Raw genomic sequence first — 18,360 nt, forward strand, 5'->3', positions numbered from 1 at the left:
CTTTCAAAGGCAAAATCCAAGAATCATTTGTTTGTAATTGGGCCCCCAAAAACAATTTAGGGGGCGTTTTCCGGATTCCCCAAGACCACAAAAACTCATGCATTCCACAAGAGGGAGAGGCTATAGGCGCTCCTTGAAATTGGTATAGACTCATTTCTTTCTACGCACTGCAAGTATTTTTTTTTTTTCATTGGCATCCTGAGCATTCCTTGACTTATTTTCCTCTTTTTCTTCTTCTACCATTTTCATTTTGATTTATTTTTTCAAAATTTTCGTCAAAACAGTGTGCCACGGCAGTGGCATCATGATATGTTTTGTTTTTATTCACTTATCGATAAAGTTCTTAGGAATTTCCTTAAGCCAGGGTTGTTGGAATCGCCATTTGAATATTTTTGCTAAGGTCACCAATTGTTTTTGTAGGCGCATCCTTTAGAACCGTGTCATGATCCCACAATCTCTTGGTAATTTAAATGTTCCTCTTATTGTCACGCTCTTTTCCGCCTACCGTGATCTTAATATCTATTTTGTCTTTTGAGATCTGGTCTCATCATTGTAACAAATTTTTTTTTCTTTTGATAAATATCTTTCAGGTTTCTTCTTAATCGCAATTTTTTTTTTCCTAGAGTTTTGCTCAATGTCCAGTGTTTCTCGTCGTTCGCTTGAATATGACTGCCCTAAGCAGTGTCGTCTTACTATTCCTAGGCCACTGCCATCGTCACAATCTTTGTATATCACTAGGGCCTCCGGTTCCAGTTCCTTCATATTCTTCCTCTATTGATTTTCCTGCATCTGAGCCTCCATCCTCGACTCAGTCTTTAACAATTGTTTTCAGATCTCATATTCGACATCATGACAGCTACTACCTGGGCTCAAGTTCAGTGCGATAGTCCTAGTACTTTCTTCGAGGAAAAGCTCGTTGTCTTGTGATTAGAGAACTCCATCCTTGAGGGTTTTGGTCGCGCGCGCGCGCGCGCGCGCACACACACACACACACACATATATATTCTATACAGTATCATTTCACGTCAGTTTAAATACTAAAACCTCAGTGCTAATTTACTTTTTATGTGTAAGTACGAATAAAAACTCTATGAGATAATAAACATTTGAAAGTTTAAGTCAGAGTTTATTCCAAACGAATCAAATTTTGGAATGAGTTCTTACAAAAAATAATTGAAATTGAACAGATCTATGTGCCTATGTTTTGTTGGATTACACATTTGGAGCAGGGGCGCGGAAGAGGTGGTGACGTAGGTGCGACCGCACCGCCCCCTCAAAAGATAGAAAATTTGAAGAATTCGGGACCTCTTGAAATAACTAATTTTCGTATAAATGTTTGAAAGCCTATATCATTACTAGAATTTATTTGTAGCTTAGTTGGTAAATTCATTTGTGATAAATTAGAGGTCTAGAGTTCAATTCTCTATCTTCTTTTTTTTCTCTCCAAATAGTCAATTACAAGAATATGTTTTGGGCTAATGATTTATGAAATTTGAAATTCAATAATTATCGTTTTCATCATCTTTTTAAATAATAGTATAAAATATTTTTATATATTTTAATTTTTTTCTTGAAAGATAGTAAGTCGGTCAAGTTATTTTGTCATAAGTAATTATAAACACTAATTACATAGTTACTATATTCGTTCACAACCATCTAAAATATAACGATAACAAAATTATGTAACTAAATTGAAATTTTTTGTTTACTATATTACGTATATAAAAGTTATTTTTTTCGTTTCATATTATCGAAGGTCAGGTTGTTCTTAACCACGCTGAAGGACTTATTTAGAGTTTAGTGATAAAGAAAACTTAATTTTTGGTGAAAAATAATTGAAATTGAAACCCCAATTAAACTTCAACCAATTCTTTTTGCCTTTTTGGGTTGATGAATTACATAGAAATATCACATTTATCATACTCGTATCCCCTTGACCATATATAAAGGTGTGAATAAACCATTTGATCTCTCTCTCTACTTTCTCTCTCTCTCTGTATACCGCCCGCGATCGAGGGCTCTGGTTCTTCTCTTCCTCCTTCTCTCAGAGTCTCTTGTTCATTTACTCATCTCTCTCTTTAATTCAGTTTCTCTCAATTATATCTATTACTCGTTGACTCTATATATTTGTTCGTCATTATTAATCGATCTTATCTCTCTTCTTAAATCCATTAATCCCAATATTTATCTCTTAATTTCTTTTCTCTCTTGGATCTTAAATCATTCTGAATGTTTTTAGGGTTTTAATTTCTAATTACTCGATCGTTTTATTGGTTTGGGTAATTAGAGGTTCTTTATATAATAATTAGGTTTCAGATTCGCAGATCTGAGTTCTACTGAATCGTGAAAGCAATTCCGCTTTTCCAATTCTGCCTTTCAAGATGTTTTGGCGTATGGCAGGATTGTCTACAGCTTCCCCTGTAAGTTTATGTTCTCTAATTCTCTCGTTTTCTTCTAATTTCGAATGAATTTTTGGGTTTCCCTTAATAAGGTTTCAGTGTTTTGTGATGTTTAATTTCATTTTTTTATGTACTGATCGGCCATTTCACTTTGGGGGTTAATTGAAACTTGTCTATGAGCATTAATTAGATTAAGATCTTATTAGGCGTACTAGAATTTGGATAAAATGAAACTTTTAGTATTAATTGAGGAATTAGATTTTGAGTTTTCATACAGTTAGGATTTCAATTCAAATTCAGCAGTCAGAGAGTGAAAATGAGAAGGGTAGATAGCTATCACTGAAAGATCAATTGGTCAGAAATGGTAAATGAACTTGTTACAACATAATTAGATAAAACGTATTCAAGCAGCACAAAAAATTTATATATGTTCATTAGAGGCTGAGTTTAATACTCGAAGTCTTTATTATGCAATTAGATGCCCTTTTGTTTGATAAGTAAGACGCCAGCAGTGAGAATTCATGTTAAATTAACGAAAAAATGTCTCAGTTGAAGGGCAAAAAAATTCCAAGGCTTTTATTTCGTGGGGGTCACCCATGGAAGTAATTTTGTCATATTTAACTGAGGAGATAGTGAATGTTTGGTTTTGGAATCAAGCGGCAGTAAAATACATTGAAATACTTTGACTAACAATAGTTTCACCAAATTTGGAAAAGAGTTAGAGAAATTCAATTCTCCAGTAATTACTTGTCTTCCTGCAAAACTTATAGGAACAAGAACGGAAGAACAGATGATCGCTAAATGATCTAATTCTAATTTAGAGAAAGAGATACCAATCAAATTCTAGAGAAGAGAGAGGGCCTACATTTTAGTACATATCCTCGATTTTATGTATCTACTAAATAAAATGTGGTTTCGTTATTGTCTAGTTTGTGAGAGATTTATTGCTTCTGATGTGCTCTCCAACACAATCCTTCGTTATCGTGGCTTATCATCAATAAACTTGAATGAAGTCTTGCTAGCAAAGTTTATGGTTTTCACACACTACTTATGTTGTTAATCTCCTAGTTGAAGGCTAGTCGGTTTATTAGGGATAGCATTGAATGGTCGAGGACTGGTAAAATCTTGTTGGTTATATATATATTTCTAACCTATGCTTGAAAAAAATCGCAAATGGGGACTAGTCGGCCAACCAGGGCCTAGCCAGCAGACGGGATGTCATCGGGACCAGTCGGATTTCATTGGTTAATAATGTATTACTTTTTCTTTTAATGTGGAATTGTGGACTACGATCTGCGTTAGTCATTACATGACATTGATACATCATCAAGATGTGATAAGCACGATAACCGCCTAAGATAAACTAGGAAAGAAAGGGGCCGAAAGCCCAACAACATACTAAAGAGGCCTAAAGCCCGACAAACTTAATATTTATACCTTTAATAACCCAAATTTAATAACCATGGATTCTACCTCCTTTGGGAATCGAACCTGGGACCTCCAGGGTTTTGGAGTTTATTTCAACACTACCAACCACTTGGGCAACCAAGTGTTGACATATTAAGTTTATTAAAACTCAAATCTGTACACAAACTCATGTGTGATCCATGAATAACCCAGATCAGTCCATTAAATAGCCAATTCAGTCCATTAAAGGGCCAAATTAGTCCATTAATGAGTCAAATTAGTCCATAAACTCCAAAATGAAGGAAATCCAAGCAATTATAGACATTTAAAGCAAAATCACACAAACTCGCATTATAACAATTATAGACATTTGATTCAGTAGAAAATTTAAACTACAAAAAAATTGAGTTTTGAAGCACCTAAAATCAGAAATTTGAAGAATTGGATCAGTTTGTGATGAAGAGATGAGAAAAAGAAGAAGAGAAATCGAATAACAAGAGTGAAACATGAAAAAAAGGTAGAAACCATTTAGAGTATAGACAGAGAGATGAAAAACAAGTTAGAACTTGTTTCTTACTTAGAGACAGAAAGAGAAGAAAAATTAGTGATAGTGAGAGAAACTTTCTTTTAATGGAGGTTTGGAGCTTGAAATCCTTGACGAAGTTAAGGGAAGAAGGAGAGAGAGAGAGACAGAGAGGGAGAGAGAGAGAGAGATGAGTTAGGCTAAGCTTGTTTAGGAAACCCCAAAACCCTAAATTTAAATAAAATCGACTCGGCAAAAAAAAAAAATCTGTTGCTTGGGCCGAGTAAATCGGCGCATAGCCGCCTAGCTGTTTCGGGGGCTAGGCGGCTAAAGCGCCGATTTACTTGACCTCTGAAATCAACTAGGGCGTTATGCCCTAGTCGATTGATCGTGTGATCGGCACCTATTGTCGCTTTTTAAAGCATAACTTCTGATGCAAAATTACCTTAAGAATGATGAGGGGCAACTCAAGTGTTGCATAGTAAACCACAAAACATCAGATAATTCCGAAGTCATGTGTTAATATTGTATATCATCAGCTCATTAACCATCAGATCAGATGAATTTAAATGATGCTGTATAACTAAACATATTCTAAAAGAATAGATAAATTTAAATGATGCTGCGTGAGAATTGTTCAGTTATATAGTTCTAACTTCTAACAATTAAAACGTACATTATTTTCTCAATGATTTAAAATAAGAAATGAAGTTTGATAATGCCTAGGTGGTTGGATATTAAATTTGACATCTTGTGGACCGAGGCAGACCTAGTTGAGGATTATATGGTTTACGGAATCTAGGAGGTTGAGTATAGCTAATGGAGAGGCTCAAGGTAGGAAAGGGGTTTAGTTTATGTGAACATGCATGCAAAAGCTTTGTAAGATAGTTTAGATGTGATAAAAGCTTCTATTGTTTTTTAATTTGAACAAATAAACATATGGCCAAAATGAAGTGGTATATCAACAAGTTCAAAATCTCTTCAAAAACTCTAATAGGAACTGTTCTTTTACTCTAATGCTCTACTCTTATTTACAGGAGTAGATATGACCTCCTAATTTTCTAAAAAAATTGAATTAATATGTAAAAAGATTATTTACAAAGAAGTTGTTTGGGGCAAGGTTTGGTGGTTTAAAACCACCTCTTAAGGAGTAGCAGCAAACGAAGGAACAATTAACAAACAAAAAGAATAGGAAATTATATTTTGCCTTGTTTAGTTCGGTTGTGCTGTTAGAACGGTTCAGTCTGCCCCTGTCACTTTGGGGGTTGCACTTAACTAGTTGAAGACTAGTCGGAGTAGGTGGGATTGGTTGTTTTAATAACATAGCATTAGTGTATTACTTGTAATACCCCTTGACCTTGTTGCCCTTCAAATAAAAATTTACACTCCTAATTTGCGATTATATTTATCCATGCCCCAATTTGTGCTACATTGTCTGCTACAGTTCTATTCGCAATCATGTTGTATAAGTACAAGCTTTTTTGTTGTTCTTTTATTAATTTTCCCATGTGTGTTCGTTAATTTTAGGTGGAGACCATTCTGGATAAGAGCAATTTTACAATAGATGAGCTCCTTGATGAAGATGAAATAATTCAAGAATGCAAAGCACTAAACGGGCGTCTCATCAATTTGTAACTCTCTCTCTCTCTCTCTCTCTCTCTCTCCGGCGTCCCATTCCCTTTTTCCCCCTCTTTACATATATGTATGTGTGTATCTGTGCATCTATATATATGTGACTTAGTTTAGTAATCCCCTCCTTTTAAGGCCAACACAACTCCGTTTCAGAAGCTAAGTTGAAGTAGTGATGTGTTCTCCCCGCCATGTAGACTATAATGAAATCAATATTCTTTAAGTATCATTGTGAAGTTCTGTATAATTTAAGAACATTGATAACAAAAAGATCTCGGTTGCAAAAAAAAAGTTGACTGGAGTTTATTATATTTTAACTGGAATACAATATTAGATCATTAGTCCATTTTTATGTTGTTGTAGAGTTAACAAATTTCACTTGTCGCATTATTACCCAGACCTATGTGAGCTATCTTGACCTTCAACTTCATTTCTTTAATGTTTCTGTTACACATCTTAGTAGTTACTTCTGTTTTGCTTAACTCCTATTTTCTCTTCTTTTTCTGTCCATGTGATTTGCTATCCTCTAGTCTTCGAGAACGGCCTCAGGTGGAGCAACTACTTCGGTACATTGTGGAAGAAGCACCTGAGGATGCTGAAAAGAGAAGAATTTTCAAGTAAATAATAAGAGTCCTTGGGCTTGTATTAATTGTTGCTTAGTCTGATATTTGACTTATTTCCTGATCTCTTGTGTTATACAATGTAATGTAGGTTTCCATTTATTGCTTGTGAGATATTTACTTGTGAAGTTGATATCATACTGAAGACATTGGTGGAGGATGAAGAGGTGGGTAACTATTTTCCGTTTGTAGTCATTGATCTGTTGGATCCTATTTATGGCCAGCAACAACCCACCAGTGGTCACTTCAAATTCTCCGTCACTGAGCTTTATCTATGGTTGGCTATTTTTGTAGTTGATGAATTTGTTATTCTCGTTCTTGAAGCCGGATAAGACACATAGTCCGTTACTGGCTGGCTACTTTAGTAAGGTATCCCATTATTTAGTAAAATTCATATTCTCTTCGTTAGGAAGTTGGATTTCATGAACTGGATTTTCATACAGAATTTTGTTATTATTGTATGCTCTGCACTTCATTTATGGATCTGGATTTCGGAGTTTGATGACTTATGTTATATTGGTTTCTAGGTTGTCATAAGCTTAATGTTGCGAAAGACAGTTCCTTTCATGAACTTCATTAAAGTAAGTAGAAATTTTATTTTTGATTAGATAGATTTTTGTTTCTTTGATTTGTAAGTGTCGCATTGGAAGTCCTTATAGATGTGGTTTATCGTGATCAGGAAAAGAATAAGAGGATTTGAACCTTATAGTTACTTTCATGTGACCTGAACCTTTATGAGTCCTGCCTGTGTAAATATAAACAAATTTGTAAACATTCATAATATTAAGAAATAAGAATCGTTTCATGAACGAATATGTTGTAGAAGATGCTATTTTCTGTTACATAATCACCATGAGATGTAACCTTCCCATTATTAAATTATTTTCTGGATATCTTTTGGTGGGAGGAATTATTTTTATTTATTCTGTCACTTACTACGGGATGACATGTTAATACTTGATATTTGTCGCCTTTCCTTTGAATCTGCTAATAGTAGATATCCTGTTCCTGGATTAGAATTCTGTTTAGAAATTAAATTTGACAATTGAGTTATTTCCTTTTTGGCCCCCTACTTTGTGACCAGCTTCTTTTTTGGCCCCCTATTTTTCATAAATTCAAATTTGACCCCCTATTTTCAAGTAAATGTCATAACTACCCTTCCTAATTTCAAAATAAAATATTAAAAAAAGAGATATTTCCACCTCACATATTTTCAAGTAAATGCCATAAGCCCATAACTACCCGGAAAATTTCTCTTTTTTCTTAATATTTTTAATATTTTTTTTGATGGTTTTATTTTGAAATTAGGAAGGGTAGTTATGGCATTTACTTGAAAATAGGGGGCCAAATTTGAATTTATGAAAAATAGGGGGCCAAGAAGGAAACTGGTCACAAAGTAGGGGGCCAAAAAGGAAATAACTCTTGACAATTAGACATAATCTGAGGTATGTCAATTTTATGATCTAAACTCTTTCTAGCTCTTACAATCACCGCTCCATCCAATTTTCTTTCATATTTTCAGGACTAATAGCATATTTTTCTATTGAGTTTCTAAATAAAATTCTGATCATATCACAAGATATGTAGTTCAAGTCACACCTAATCTTGTGACACAATGTTTAGGATTCGATCAAAAGGCACCATTTGATTTTGAAAGAAAGCTTTATGAAAGATGTGCCTGTGAATTAACTTGAGTTAATTTTAGTCCTTCGTGTTTGCGTTCAAATTGTCAAGATGATAGTTATTGGAGCTATTTCAGAGATATTGATCAGCATAATTTAGTCATGCCACTGAAAATAACAGAATTTTGTTAATGCTTGCGACAATTTCTCTGGTTTCTTAGTGTTCCATGATTCCATCAAACTAACTCTTTTCCCTTGAACTTGCCATTCTAGGTGCAACAGGAAATTTTCCATCAGCTTGTTGATCTTATAGGGATCACGTCTATCATGGAGGTTGGTGTTGGTCTACTCTTTTTGTATTGTTAAACTATCAATTGTTTCAGGTTTTCTGCTCTAGAGAGATTTTCAGTTTTCCTTTACTATTAATGTATTGTTCCTCCATGGATTTCCCTGTGCAATACGTTGAAGGGAATGATGACGGGTTTAAAATCTTATGTTATTAGTAGAGTCCTCTTTAATTGTTTTTTTTTTGGGTGCAAAACCTGCAGTTGTAAGTGCAAGTGAACTTTGTAAATTTCTAAGAGTGTAAAGTTTGAGCTGTTCGCACAGCCCCAGAGAGCCACATTGTCACGAGGACAACTTACCTCCCTAATATTGGAGCTATTTAGACTTGGTGGTTGCATTGTGCAGTAGAAGTACTCTGGGGTTTGAGTAGTCTAAGTTTAGTGCTGTTCACTGTTTTACCCAATGTTTTCACTACGATTTTAGGCCTTCAGACAATTTGCTTTAATAAGGTGAAATATTGCTCCAATGCGGCACCGAGGTGTTACAAAGGTGTAAGCCTCTCTAAGTCTACGTAACATGAACACTCTCCAACACTAGTAGCAGGTGTTGGATACGGCGAGTGGAGAGGGCCAAAAGGCCAGGTTGAGGATATGGCTATATAGACAGACACATGAATATATAATAATAAAAACATTCTTGTCAGATTAGGTCCTTCATTTTTGTCACCTACGTTCTTTTACTCTTGACCAACCATTGTGGTCCGAACATGATTATTTGAATTGCAACAAAAAAAAGAAACATGATTAATTGAAAGTTCAAACTTAACAAGATCAACATTTAATGTCTCACATTATACTTATTGAAGTGGCTGACATATCCAACAAGAGTATCGGAGTGTCAGATACGAGTATCAGGGTATTCGGATTGATGAAAGTTCTGAAAAGGAGTATCTATGAAAACATTGATTGGACTCGTGTTGATTGGACTAAATTTAAACATCCACCCTTCGAGATAGTATCAGAGCTAGTGTAATAGCATCATAAAGTGAGAAATATAGGTGAGCGTTAAAGCGTACGCCTCAACTGCCTTTAAGACGTCGATTGGACTCATGTTCTTGTTTATGATTAACTAAGGCGATTTCTCCTGACGCATATGTTTAGAGAATGTCTTGGATACTCTGATCGATATAAGCATCAACAGACTTCATGTCTAAATGACTGATTAGTGATTAGATGTTCTATAGTTTTGCTGGCTCACTCAGAAAGTCATAGTTATGCATGTTGTTCTGAATTTCTGTTCTTATGGTTCTTATTTAGTTAATTCTGCATTAACCCTCATTTATCTTGTCGCCCTGTGTCAAGCAGGTTCTAATTCGTCTCATTGGGGCTGATGAGCATATGTATACGAACTACATGGATGCTATGCAGTGGTTGGAAGAAACCAATGTGCTTGAGATGATTGTAGACAAGTTCAGTTCGTCTGTAAGTATCTGGAATAGCTTTCCACAGAATCATAGTCATGCTTTGTATCCCTGTTAAGAATGAAGACCATCCCTTATTTATAGTATGAATTAGTGATGCAGGACTAAGTATATGAACATAGCATGTCTGAGCGTTCTAGAAGTTATGTAGGCATTTGTAGATCTACCCAATACCACCAAATGCAATTATTTCTCGTTTCTGATGTATGTGGCATATATACTTTACTTTGGGATGCTTCATTGCTGGCTCGGCGATATTTGATTGGCTTAGAAGTAAAAAGAAAACGAAGAAGAATTATATTCTATCAAGTATAGAATTATTGTGGGCATCTGGTTTTTTTAGTATAAACTATGGAGGTAGATCAGTTTCTTATCCTCGTCTGATTTATTTCTGCATGTGTCTGTAGCTATCTTTGTGAGGAACACCCAAATGGTGGATCTCTTGGCACATTCAATTATATGTTCCTGTCTATCTCTTACAATTACACAATTCTATGTTTCTAATCGGGTTCTGGACAGTGATAAAGTTTGTACTTGAATTAATCACAGGATTCTCCTGAAGTGCATACTAATGCAGCAGAAACACTTTGCGCTATCACCCGATACGCTCCTCCTGGACTTGCTTCAAAAATTTCTAGCCCAAGGTATGGGTCATTTTATCCTTAAGTGGGACTTTGTTAGATATCTATACAATGTAATTGGTTAGTTTGTTGTTGACCTGTCTTACTAATTAGTATTTGGTTTTACTACATTTCTTGCAGCTTTGTAGGGAGATTATTCCGTCATGCATTGGAAGCATCAAGACCTAAATCTGTTTTAGTTAACTCGTTATCAGTTTGCATATCTTTGTTAGACCCAAAGAGGTCCACATTGGGCCCATACCATACATACAGGGGCCAGCTGACTCAAGCACCGGCAACGACTGCTAATCCAGAAACGGTGGAGGGCATGCTAGACAGCCTTGGTAAGTTTACGTTTCTGCTAGTCAAAGTCTTCATGTTCTTTATTAGGTTGTTACATACAGAGTTTCAGACTAAGCAGTTGGGCTCGGGTGTCGGCTTGGGATTGGCCAAGGGCCGAACCTGGCCGAGTATAAAAGAGTCAGGCCAAGTATAATTACTTTTTGATACGTACATATATATAATTATATGCATCATATGTTCATGTATATACATCGTATATTAACTATTGAATGACCCAAAGCTTTTTTCTCCTTTCTTCTTTAAATTGGATGTCTTGATTTTGGATTATTGGATGTATATGGTTTTGATTCTTGTATTTTAAGTTAATATAAAACCTTGTATTATAATTCATAAGAAGATGTCCGTTCTTATTTTGAGTCTTGTTCCTACAGAGTTGGGATATAATATTTTAAATTTTAGAAACACCAAGTTTCCTAAACAAGAAAAAGAAACAGCAGCTGCCCAAAAACAAACGAGGGTGACTCGAGACTCAGCTGGGTTCAGTCGAGTCAACCGAGCCTAGCCGAGTTACTCGCCAAGCCCCTGGATTGGGGGCTCGGCTCTGGCTACCCCCGAGCCCGAGGCCCGAGCTGATCCCAAGAAAAAGAAACAGCACAATTTCGTTTTCCCATACATTTATGTTTTAACACATTCTACGTTTCTTACCTTATTTAAAAAATTTCTTTGAGGTGGCTCTTAATGTTTGATTGTCCACACATACATGATAATATCAATTGGAGTCCTGTAATATTTAGCTATTAAGTGTGTGCTGCCGTTTTTAGATTTGTACTGAAAATTTAGAATAGAATAATTCACTTTGCCATCTTCACGGACACTTGATCACTGTGCTCATAACTTCATAAGCCAGTTTTGTTAATCATTCACAACTAAGATTACGTACTGCCATCAGCTAGAATGGCGGTTTTTAGTTTAAAGCTTTAAATCTGCTGAAATAAAAAATTCGTAGTGTTGAAATATTGAATCAGAAGCAGTTTTTACATTGGATTGAAGACTTCATGTATAAGTGATTTGATACTTGAGTTTTATGATTATGGATGAATCTATATGACTAACGTATTTGGTAATTTTATGTTGTATTCCATTTTTTTTTTATTTCCAAGTTAATTACAACTGAATCTGTACGACGCTGTGCCACTGCAGGTGATTTACTCGCACTGCTGGATATCTCATCTTCCGATATTGTCTTAGAAACCACATATGGGAAATTGCAACCGCCTCTTGGAAAGCATCGTCTGAAGGTACTGTTTGTTTTATTTTTCCTGGAGGATAATCGTCTTTTTGATCTTTTGTACCTACCAGGTGTTTAGCAGATGAAGTGCAAAGCACTGTCTTTTGGGTGCACGTTTCCCATAATTAGTACTAGCACTCTTATAAGGGGCTGTTAAGTTTAAAATATTAACCTCCAACTTGGGGTTTATTTGTTGCCCTTATGCTCTTTAAGCTAAAGAAAAGGCACGTGTTCCTTGCGAGCTCTCAGAATTTTAAACTTAACTATATACTTCCACCAGACCTTACCACTACTAACATGCCTTACCAGCACAAGCTCTATGAATGGCACCCTGATACTGGTAATTCAGGTATTTTTGACTGATATTCTGATTCAATTAAAACTTGCCAGATAGTGAAGTTCATCTCAATTTTACTGTCGATTGGTAGCGAGGCTGCTGAGAATGAATTGATTCAGCTTGGTGCCATTAAACGTATTCTTGATTTGTTTTTCGAGTAAGTTTCACATTTGAAGGTTCTGTACATTCAGCTTTCATATTCCACAATCACTAGAATAATGAACAAATATCACGAATCACTCTCTTATTGTCGTGCTAATTGTAGGTACCCATTCAATAACTTCCTTCATCACCATGTGGAGAGCATTATTTTCTCATGCTTAGAGAGCAAGAAGACTTCACTTATTGAACATCTTCTTCATGATTGTAACCTTGTCGGGAAAATGCTCGAGGCGGAAAGGAATTTCACATTGGCAACAGATCAGAACAAGGTATCACCTTTATAACAGTCCTTTGTCTAAAAGCGAACCTGCATAGGTTTTATATCCTTATATTGGAATGGTACACTGTTCTTGTCTTTATTTTCTGAGCCCGACTTTGAGTTGCTCTTTGCAAGCCAACCAGCCCTGCCGGAGGAAGACCGCCACCCAGGATAGGAAACATTGGACACATAACGCGCATATCTAACAAGCTTCTTCAGTTGGTGAATAATAACAGTCAAGTGCAAAAACATCTTCAGGTTTTCTCTTCCCTCCTTTTAGTATCATTTTTTCGATGCCTTTGCATGCCAGGAGATTTTCGTGGCTAACATACTTCATTGCCTCACAAACCCAGACTAATAGCTAGAGCTAGATCATGTAAAATTCATCTGGTGATTGGAAAGAAATGGTTATTGAGTCGTCTATAATCTGTTTACCCTTTGACTGATCAAGGAGTCGCTGAGTAGGTTACAATTTTCAGAATGATATGGTTTTCTGTGGTCTACTCTACATGGTCATTCGTGAGGAAAACAACTTCATTCAACATTTGCCGTGGATCATCTATATAAAGATCCTATTCATCAATGTTAATATGACATTAAATAGCATGATTTAGTGTGAATAACCTAGTATTGAATAAGCTATGTCCAAGCTTATTCTCTCCTTCACTCTGTTCCCAGTTTCAGAACAGCATGAGAAAAATTAGCGCGTACAGATTTTACGGAGCATATGCTAATGCAACGCACTTTAGCTGTGGGTTAGAAGGAACAAATGAAACTTCGCTAACAGTTATCTAAGACCATGTATTCTCCTCTTTTACATGTTTGCTTGTCAAGTGTTACTTGAATATTCATGACTCATTATTTTTGAAAAATATAATATATAACATTCATGACACATTGTATTTGTAAAACTATAATTGACATGTTACTGTAGAGTAGGCGTTTTTTATGTAGTGTTGAGCAGGAGCTTTTGACGTGACAAAAATGAGTCTTTTCACAGGAAAACATCGAATGGGTTGAATGGCATGCAAACGTACTATGCAGCCGGAATACAGTCGAAAATGTTTATCAGTGGGCGTGCGGGTATGAATTTCGCCGCTCTTTCTTCAGTTTTAACAGTTACATAGATTAATTGAACTTTATTTATATTACACTTTTAGTTTGCAATTGCTCGTGTATCAATATTTGTATTAGTTGGTGGCATGAATAATGGAACAAGAAGCCCGGTCCTATAGTCTGGTGGGTGTCTGCTTTCATGCATAACAAGTTGTAAGTAATCTAGTGATGGTATCTTACTATTACACCATCTCGTTTTTAAGTAAAGTACTTGTTCGGGGTCAGGTGTTAGGTGTCTGATAGTTGGAAAATGTATCAACCGAGATGTTGAACAAATCTCACACTGATGAATGATAGACATGGGATAGAGCAACCAAGAGAGTCGGGAAAAATACAACTATGAACTCACTGACTCGATAATTAACAGTCTTTAATGCCAGAGTACACACATGATATAAACTCATCGATGTTACGTAAAAGGTCTGTGAATTATGTAAATTGTACGACAGAAGAGAGCTAATAAGCATTGGAAAAGGCGGATATGATGCATCATGCCTTGGGCAAGTAGCATCAGATTTTTCATTTCGAACATTGTATACTTAAAACATGTATGCCATCCATTGTGTTGCTTGTATAGTACTTTAATACATGTAGATGTGAATATGAGATGGGCAACTGCCTTCCCATTTGCCTGGCTCAGACGAGAGCTCTACTTATATCCAGGCTACTTGTGTGGCTTAGGCGAGAGCTATTAAGTGATTCTCAAACTAGTAAACTGATTTTCACTGTCAATTTATTATCTCACTATCTTAACTGATGAATGAGTTTTTTTTTTTTTCTAATGTGGGGAATTGTTTGTTTTAATCGACCACTGCAGGAGACCTACTGCACTACATGACCGTAACAGGGATAGTGATGATGATGATTTCCGAGACAGAGATTATGATGTAGCAGCTCTAGCAAGTAACTTAAGCCAGGCCTTTCAGTATGGTGGCATCTACAACAATGAGGATTCCGAGGAGGTATGTCTAGAGCCATTTCTGCCTCTTAAACTATAGTGTGACTGTGCTACGGGGAAAGATTCTGGAAAAAAAGAGCTGGTTGATTTTGCTGTAAATTCTTTGGTTAAATATTAACTGTCATAATATGAGTAGAGCTGCGGGACAATATAGTTGCTATTAGTCTATTATGCTGGTTAATGTTTTTTCCTATGTTTTTACTGGCATCTAGTGAGACAACTCGTCCTCTATAATCTATATCACCAATCTGTTATCTGGCTAGGCTTCAAGGTTATGTTGAAATAGCAGAAAAATTAACCTCCATATTTACGTCTTCTGCAAGATGTAATAGTTTGTTTTTATAATATTAGGAACTTGCTTAACCTCACTTTTATCGGTCTCAAGCTCTAGTGAGTCCACTCTCACCCTTAGACTTTAAGGTTATGTCCAAGTAGCAGAAAAAAGAACTTTTAGTTTTTAGGCCTTCTGCTTTACTCTGGTGCAAGCAAAATGGTTTCTCTTTATTATTGATTAACCTCAGTTTTCGTGATGGCTGCAGGCTAATGGTACACTTGAACGCGATGATGAGGTATTTTCAGAGATAGGTCTCCTGCTTTACTCTTGTGCAAGCAAAATGGTTTCTCATTTACAAATTGACAACTTTTAACGGGATTTGTGAAGGAAATTTTATTAAAAAAATTTCAATTTTATAAAAAATTAAAATTGCTGTCGCACAATCAAAATCAATGAAATCTACATATTTTCTGTTTTCATTCATACCAAAAGAACCTGGGTTTGTCGAATTAATTCTGGACACCAAGTTCCAGCAAATGTATGGAATCTACATATTTTTTTATCTTGTACAAAAAGACGAATAGTCAATTTGTAGACACCCTCTTCAATAGAAGATTTTCTCTGTGAGTTATATCAGAAAAAATGTTTCCTTATGTTGGAATTCTCTCGCAGGATGTGTACTTCGACGATGAATCTGCTGAAGTTGTCATTTCATCACTTCGTTTGGGTGATGAGCAGGACAGGTGATTAAAACGACCTTTCAAACCTTCAATCTCTTGACTCTTGGATTTTATTTTGTTCAGATGATTTAGCCATCGTAGTATGGACAACTTTTTCCCTTATTAGCTTTAATTATTCAATATTTGTGGGTGATGCGAATAAGATGTCTAATCATGTAATCTTGGTTCCTTTTGAAGCTTTTAAACCAAAACCTTAATAAGAGGATGGAAAAAACCTCTATCTGCTTGTTCTATGATTGATCTAATTTTGAGCTTCTCTCCCATGATTCAGTGATTCTCTCTTCACAAACTCCAACTGGTTTGCCTTTGAAGACGATAGAGTTTCAAATGATCGTTCACCTGATTCTCTTGCTTCACCATCACCCATTACTGAGGAGCCGACCAATCTGAAAACCGAAACCAGCAATAAGGAGGTTACCGTAGGCGAAGATGATGATTTAGTAGACACTGCGACTTCTTCACAAGCTCTTGAACCTAGCACCAATATCGAGGATCATGAAACTGCGGCTACTAAGAGTGGTTCAGAAGAAGATAAAAGACAGGAATCTCCGCAAGAAGATGATAAACCACCAGAATGGGTTGAATGGAGAGAGACGTCTGATACAGAACAATCTCCAGCTTTACCAAATGGTGTGCTTGAAGAGGAAAACAAGAACCAGACAGATGGTGTTAGTAATACGGCTATGACTGAATCATCTCCGTCAACCAACGATGAAGTATTAGACGGTAGTCAGTCAGTTGTTGAAGGATCATCCAGTTCTGAGATTGAAAACCCGAGTTCCGAGCCACCTGAAACATTAACCGAGTCAAATGCTATGAAACCGGTTGCGGATGAAACTGCTGGAACGGAAGGAACTGTCGATGCAGTTGCAGAAGTTGAACAGGAAAAGGCTGTTGAAAAGGAAGTAGTGAACTGATGGACGAAAAGAATAATTTTGACAGAATTTGTGGAAGTGATCTAACGGGTAGGGTAAAAGGAAATGATCTGAATGCTGGAGGACTGTTGGGGGTCAAAATTTTACCATATCTATCAAGCCTTTGTACATCTTTGAAGGGCTAGGGCTTTGTTATTACTTGAGAAGACTGATTCTTTTCCTTCTTGCCCAATGTTTCATTACTGTACAAACTGGGTCCTCTCTCTCTCTCTCTCTCTAACATATGGGCTTAGGTTATTTTATTATTGCTACAAGTGTCAAAGTATCTTGTTTTTTTTAAATATTCAGATTTAAATTCAATTTTCTAGTGTGGAGATTCTTTTAGTATACCAATTTTAGTGCCTTAGCAATTGATTGAACTTACTCAGCTCATTATTCTTTTGATTTGTAAATTCACATAGAGCAACTTCAACCCCAGCTTGTGGCCGAAAAAACACTCTCACCCAAAATTTTCAGCCTCAGTTCAACCTCAAAAATTTAGTTCTAACCTTAGTCTCTCTTGAGGACGAAAATCTGAATTTGAAATTTCTCAATTTACTTAATAAATTCGATACTTTGCATGCGCATCATATTCATCCGCTATTTTTTGCTAAAATACTTTATATTTCTGACATTTTTCGACAACCGCATCAAATGTGATTTTCAAATAAGAATTAGCAAGTAAAATATCTTCATCGTGTTTTTACGGTTCCTGTTTAGTTATTTTGGTTGAAGTCGTGACTTTTTGCCCACAAGAATCATCATAAGTTTCATCATCGTCATCTCCTAACTGGGCCGACGGGAAAACAGGAGACAACATTTCCATAAAACTTTTGCCGAACATTTCGTTAACATCTAGGAAGATCGAAATTAAAGATTGAATGGGAAATACAGAAAGAAATTGGAAGAGATTAGAGAGAAAGAAACTGGAAGAGATTAAAGAGAACGAAGTTGAAAGAGATAGAAAGTTTGAAAGTGGGATGAGAAAAAATGAATGGGTTCAACCTCTATAACCCATTTCTAGCCGTTGGGGAAAATCCAAAGGATAGGATCAACCCCAACATGACCTTTGGGATGTCCCCAACAGTCATGTTGGGGGTCGCCTCTAATCTTAGGGGCAGCTGAAGGGGTCGGTTGGGGCTCAGCCCCAACCGACTGGGGTTGGAGTGTCCGGGTGAGGGCGAAAATTTGAATTTTCATAGTTGTCCGGATGTCGAAGATGCTCTCATAGCAAACAAACAGTTCACGGAGTAGAAAACAACAATCTTCACTTTCTGCAGACCATTTTTCTTTTTCAGGTTTCGTTTCATTTTCTTTCTGCAGACCATTTCTGTCATAAAACACGCGAATTTTATTTGCTTTTGCTCGCCAGAAACGACAGATCAATGTCTATGATTTGTAAGCATCAAGTACCCAAAAATAAA

At 36.1% G+C, this 18,360-nt stretch overlaps 1 protein-coding gene across 1 annotated transcript; it reads left to right on the forward strand.

Moving 5' to 3' along the window:
* The first annotated feature begins 1,749 nt into the window (after nucleotides 1-1,749).
* Nucleotides 1,750-17,290, forward strand: LOC147542032 (SIT4 phosphatase-associated family protein). Its single transcript, XM_086672803.1, has 19 exons — nucleotides 1,750-2,420; nucleotides 5,857-5,960; nucleotides 6,489-6,575; nucleotides 6,670-6,745; nucleotides 6,873-6,947; nucleotides 7,106-7,159; nucleotides 8,474-8,533; nucleotides 9,850-9,966; nucleotides 10,515-10,609; nucleotides 10,727-10,929; nucleotides 12,089-12,186; nucleotides 12,567-12,670; nucleotides 12,779-12,944; nucleotides 13,070-13,192; nucleotides 13,935-14,017; nucleotides 14,868-15,012; nucleotides 15,548-15,577; nucleotides 15,955-16,025; nucleotides 16,294-17,290. The coding sequence occupies exons 1-19, from the start codon at nucleotides 2,382-2,384 to the stop codon at nucleotides 16,937-16,939; spliced, it is 2,376 nt and encodes a 791-aa protein (XP_086528929.1). The 5' UTR covers nucleotides 1,750-2,381; the 3' UTR covers nucleotides 16,940-17,290.
* Nucleotides 17,291-18,360: the final 1,070 nt, after the last annotated feature.

The sequence above is a fragment of the Eschscholzia californica genome, unplaced genomic scaffold, assembly GCF_041429995.1.
Source record: "Eschscholzia californica isolate CP2 unplaced genomic scaffold, dmEscCali1.0.p SCAF_4, whole genome shotgun sequence".
NCBI classification, from domain to species: Eukaryota; Viridiplantae; Streptophyta; class Magnoliopsida; order Ranunculales; family Papaveraceae; genus Eschscholzia; species Eschscholzia californica.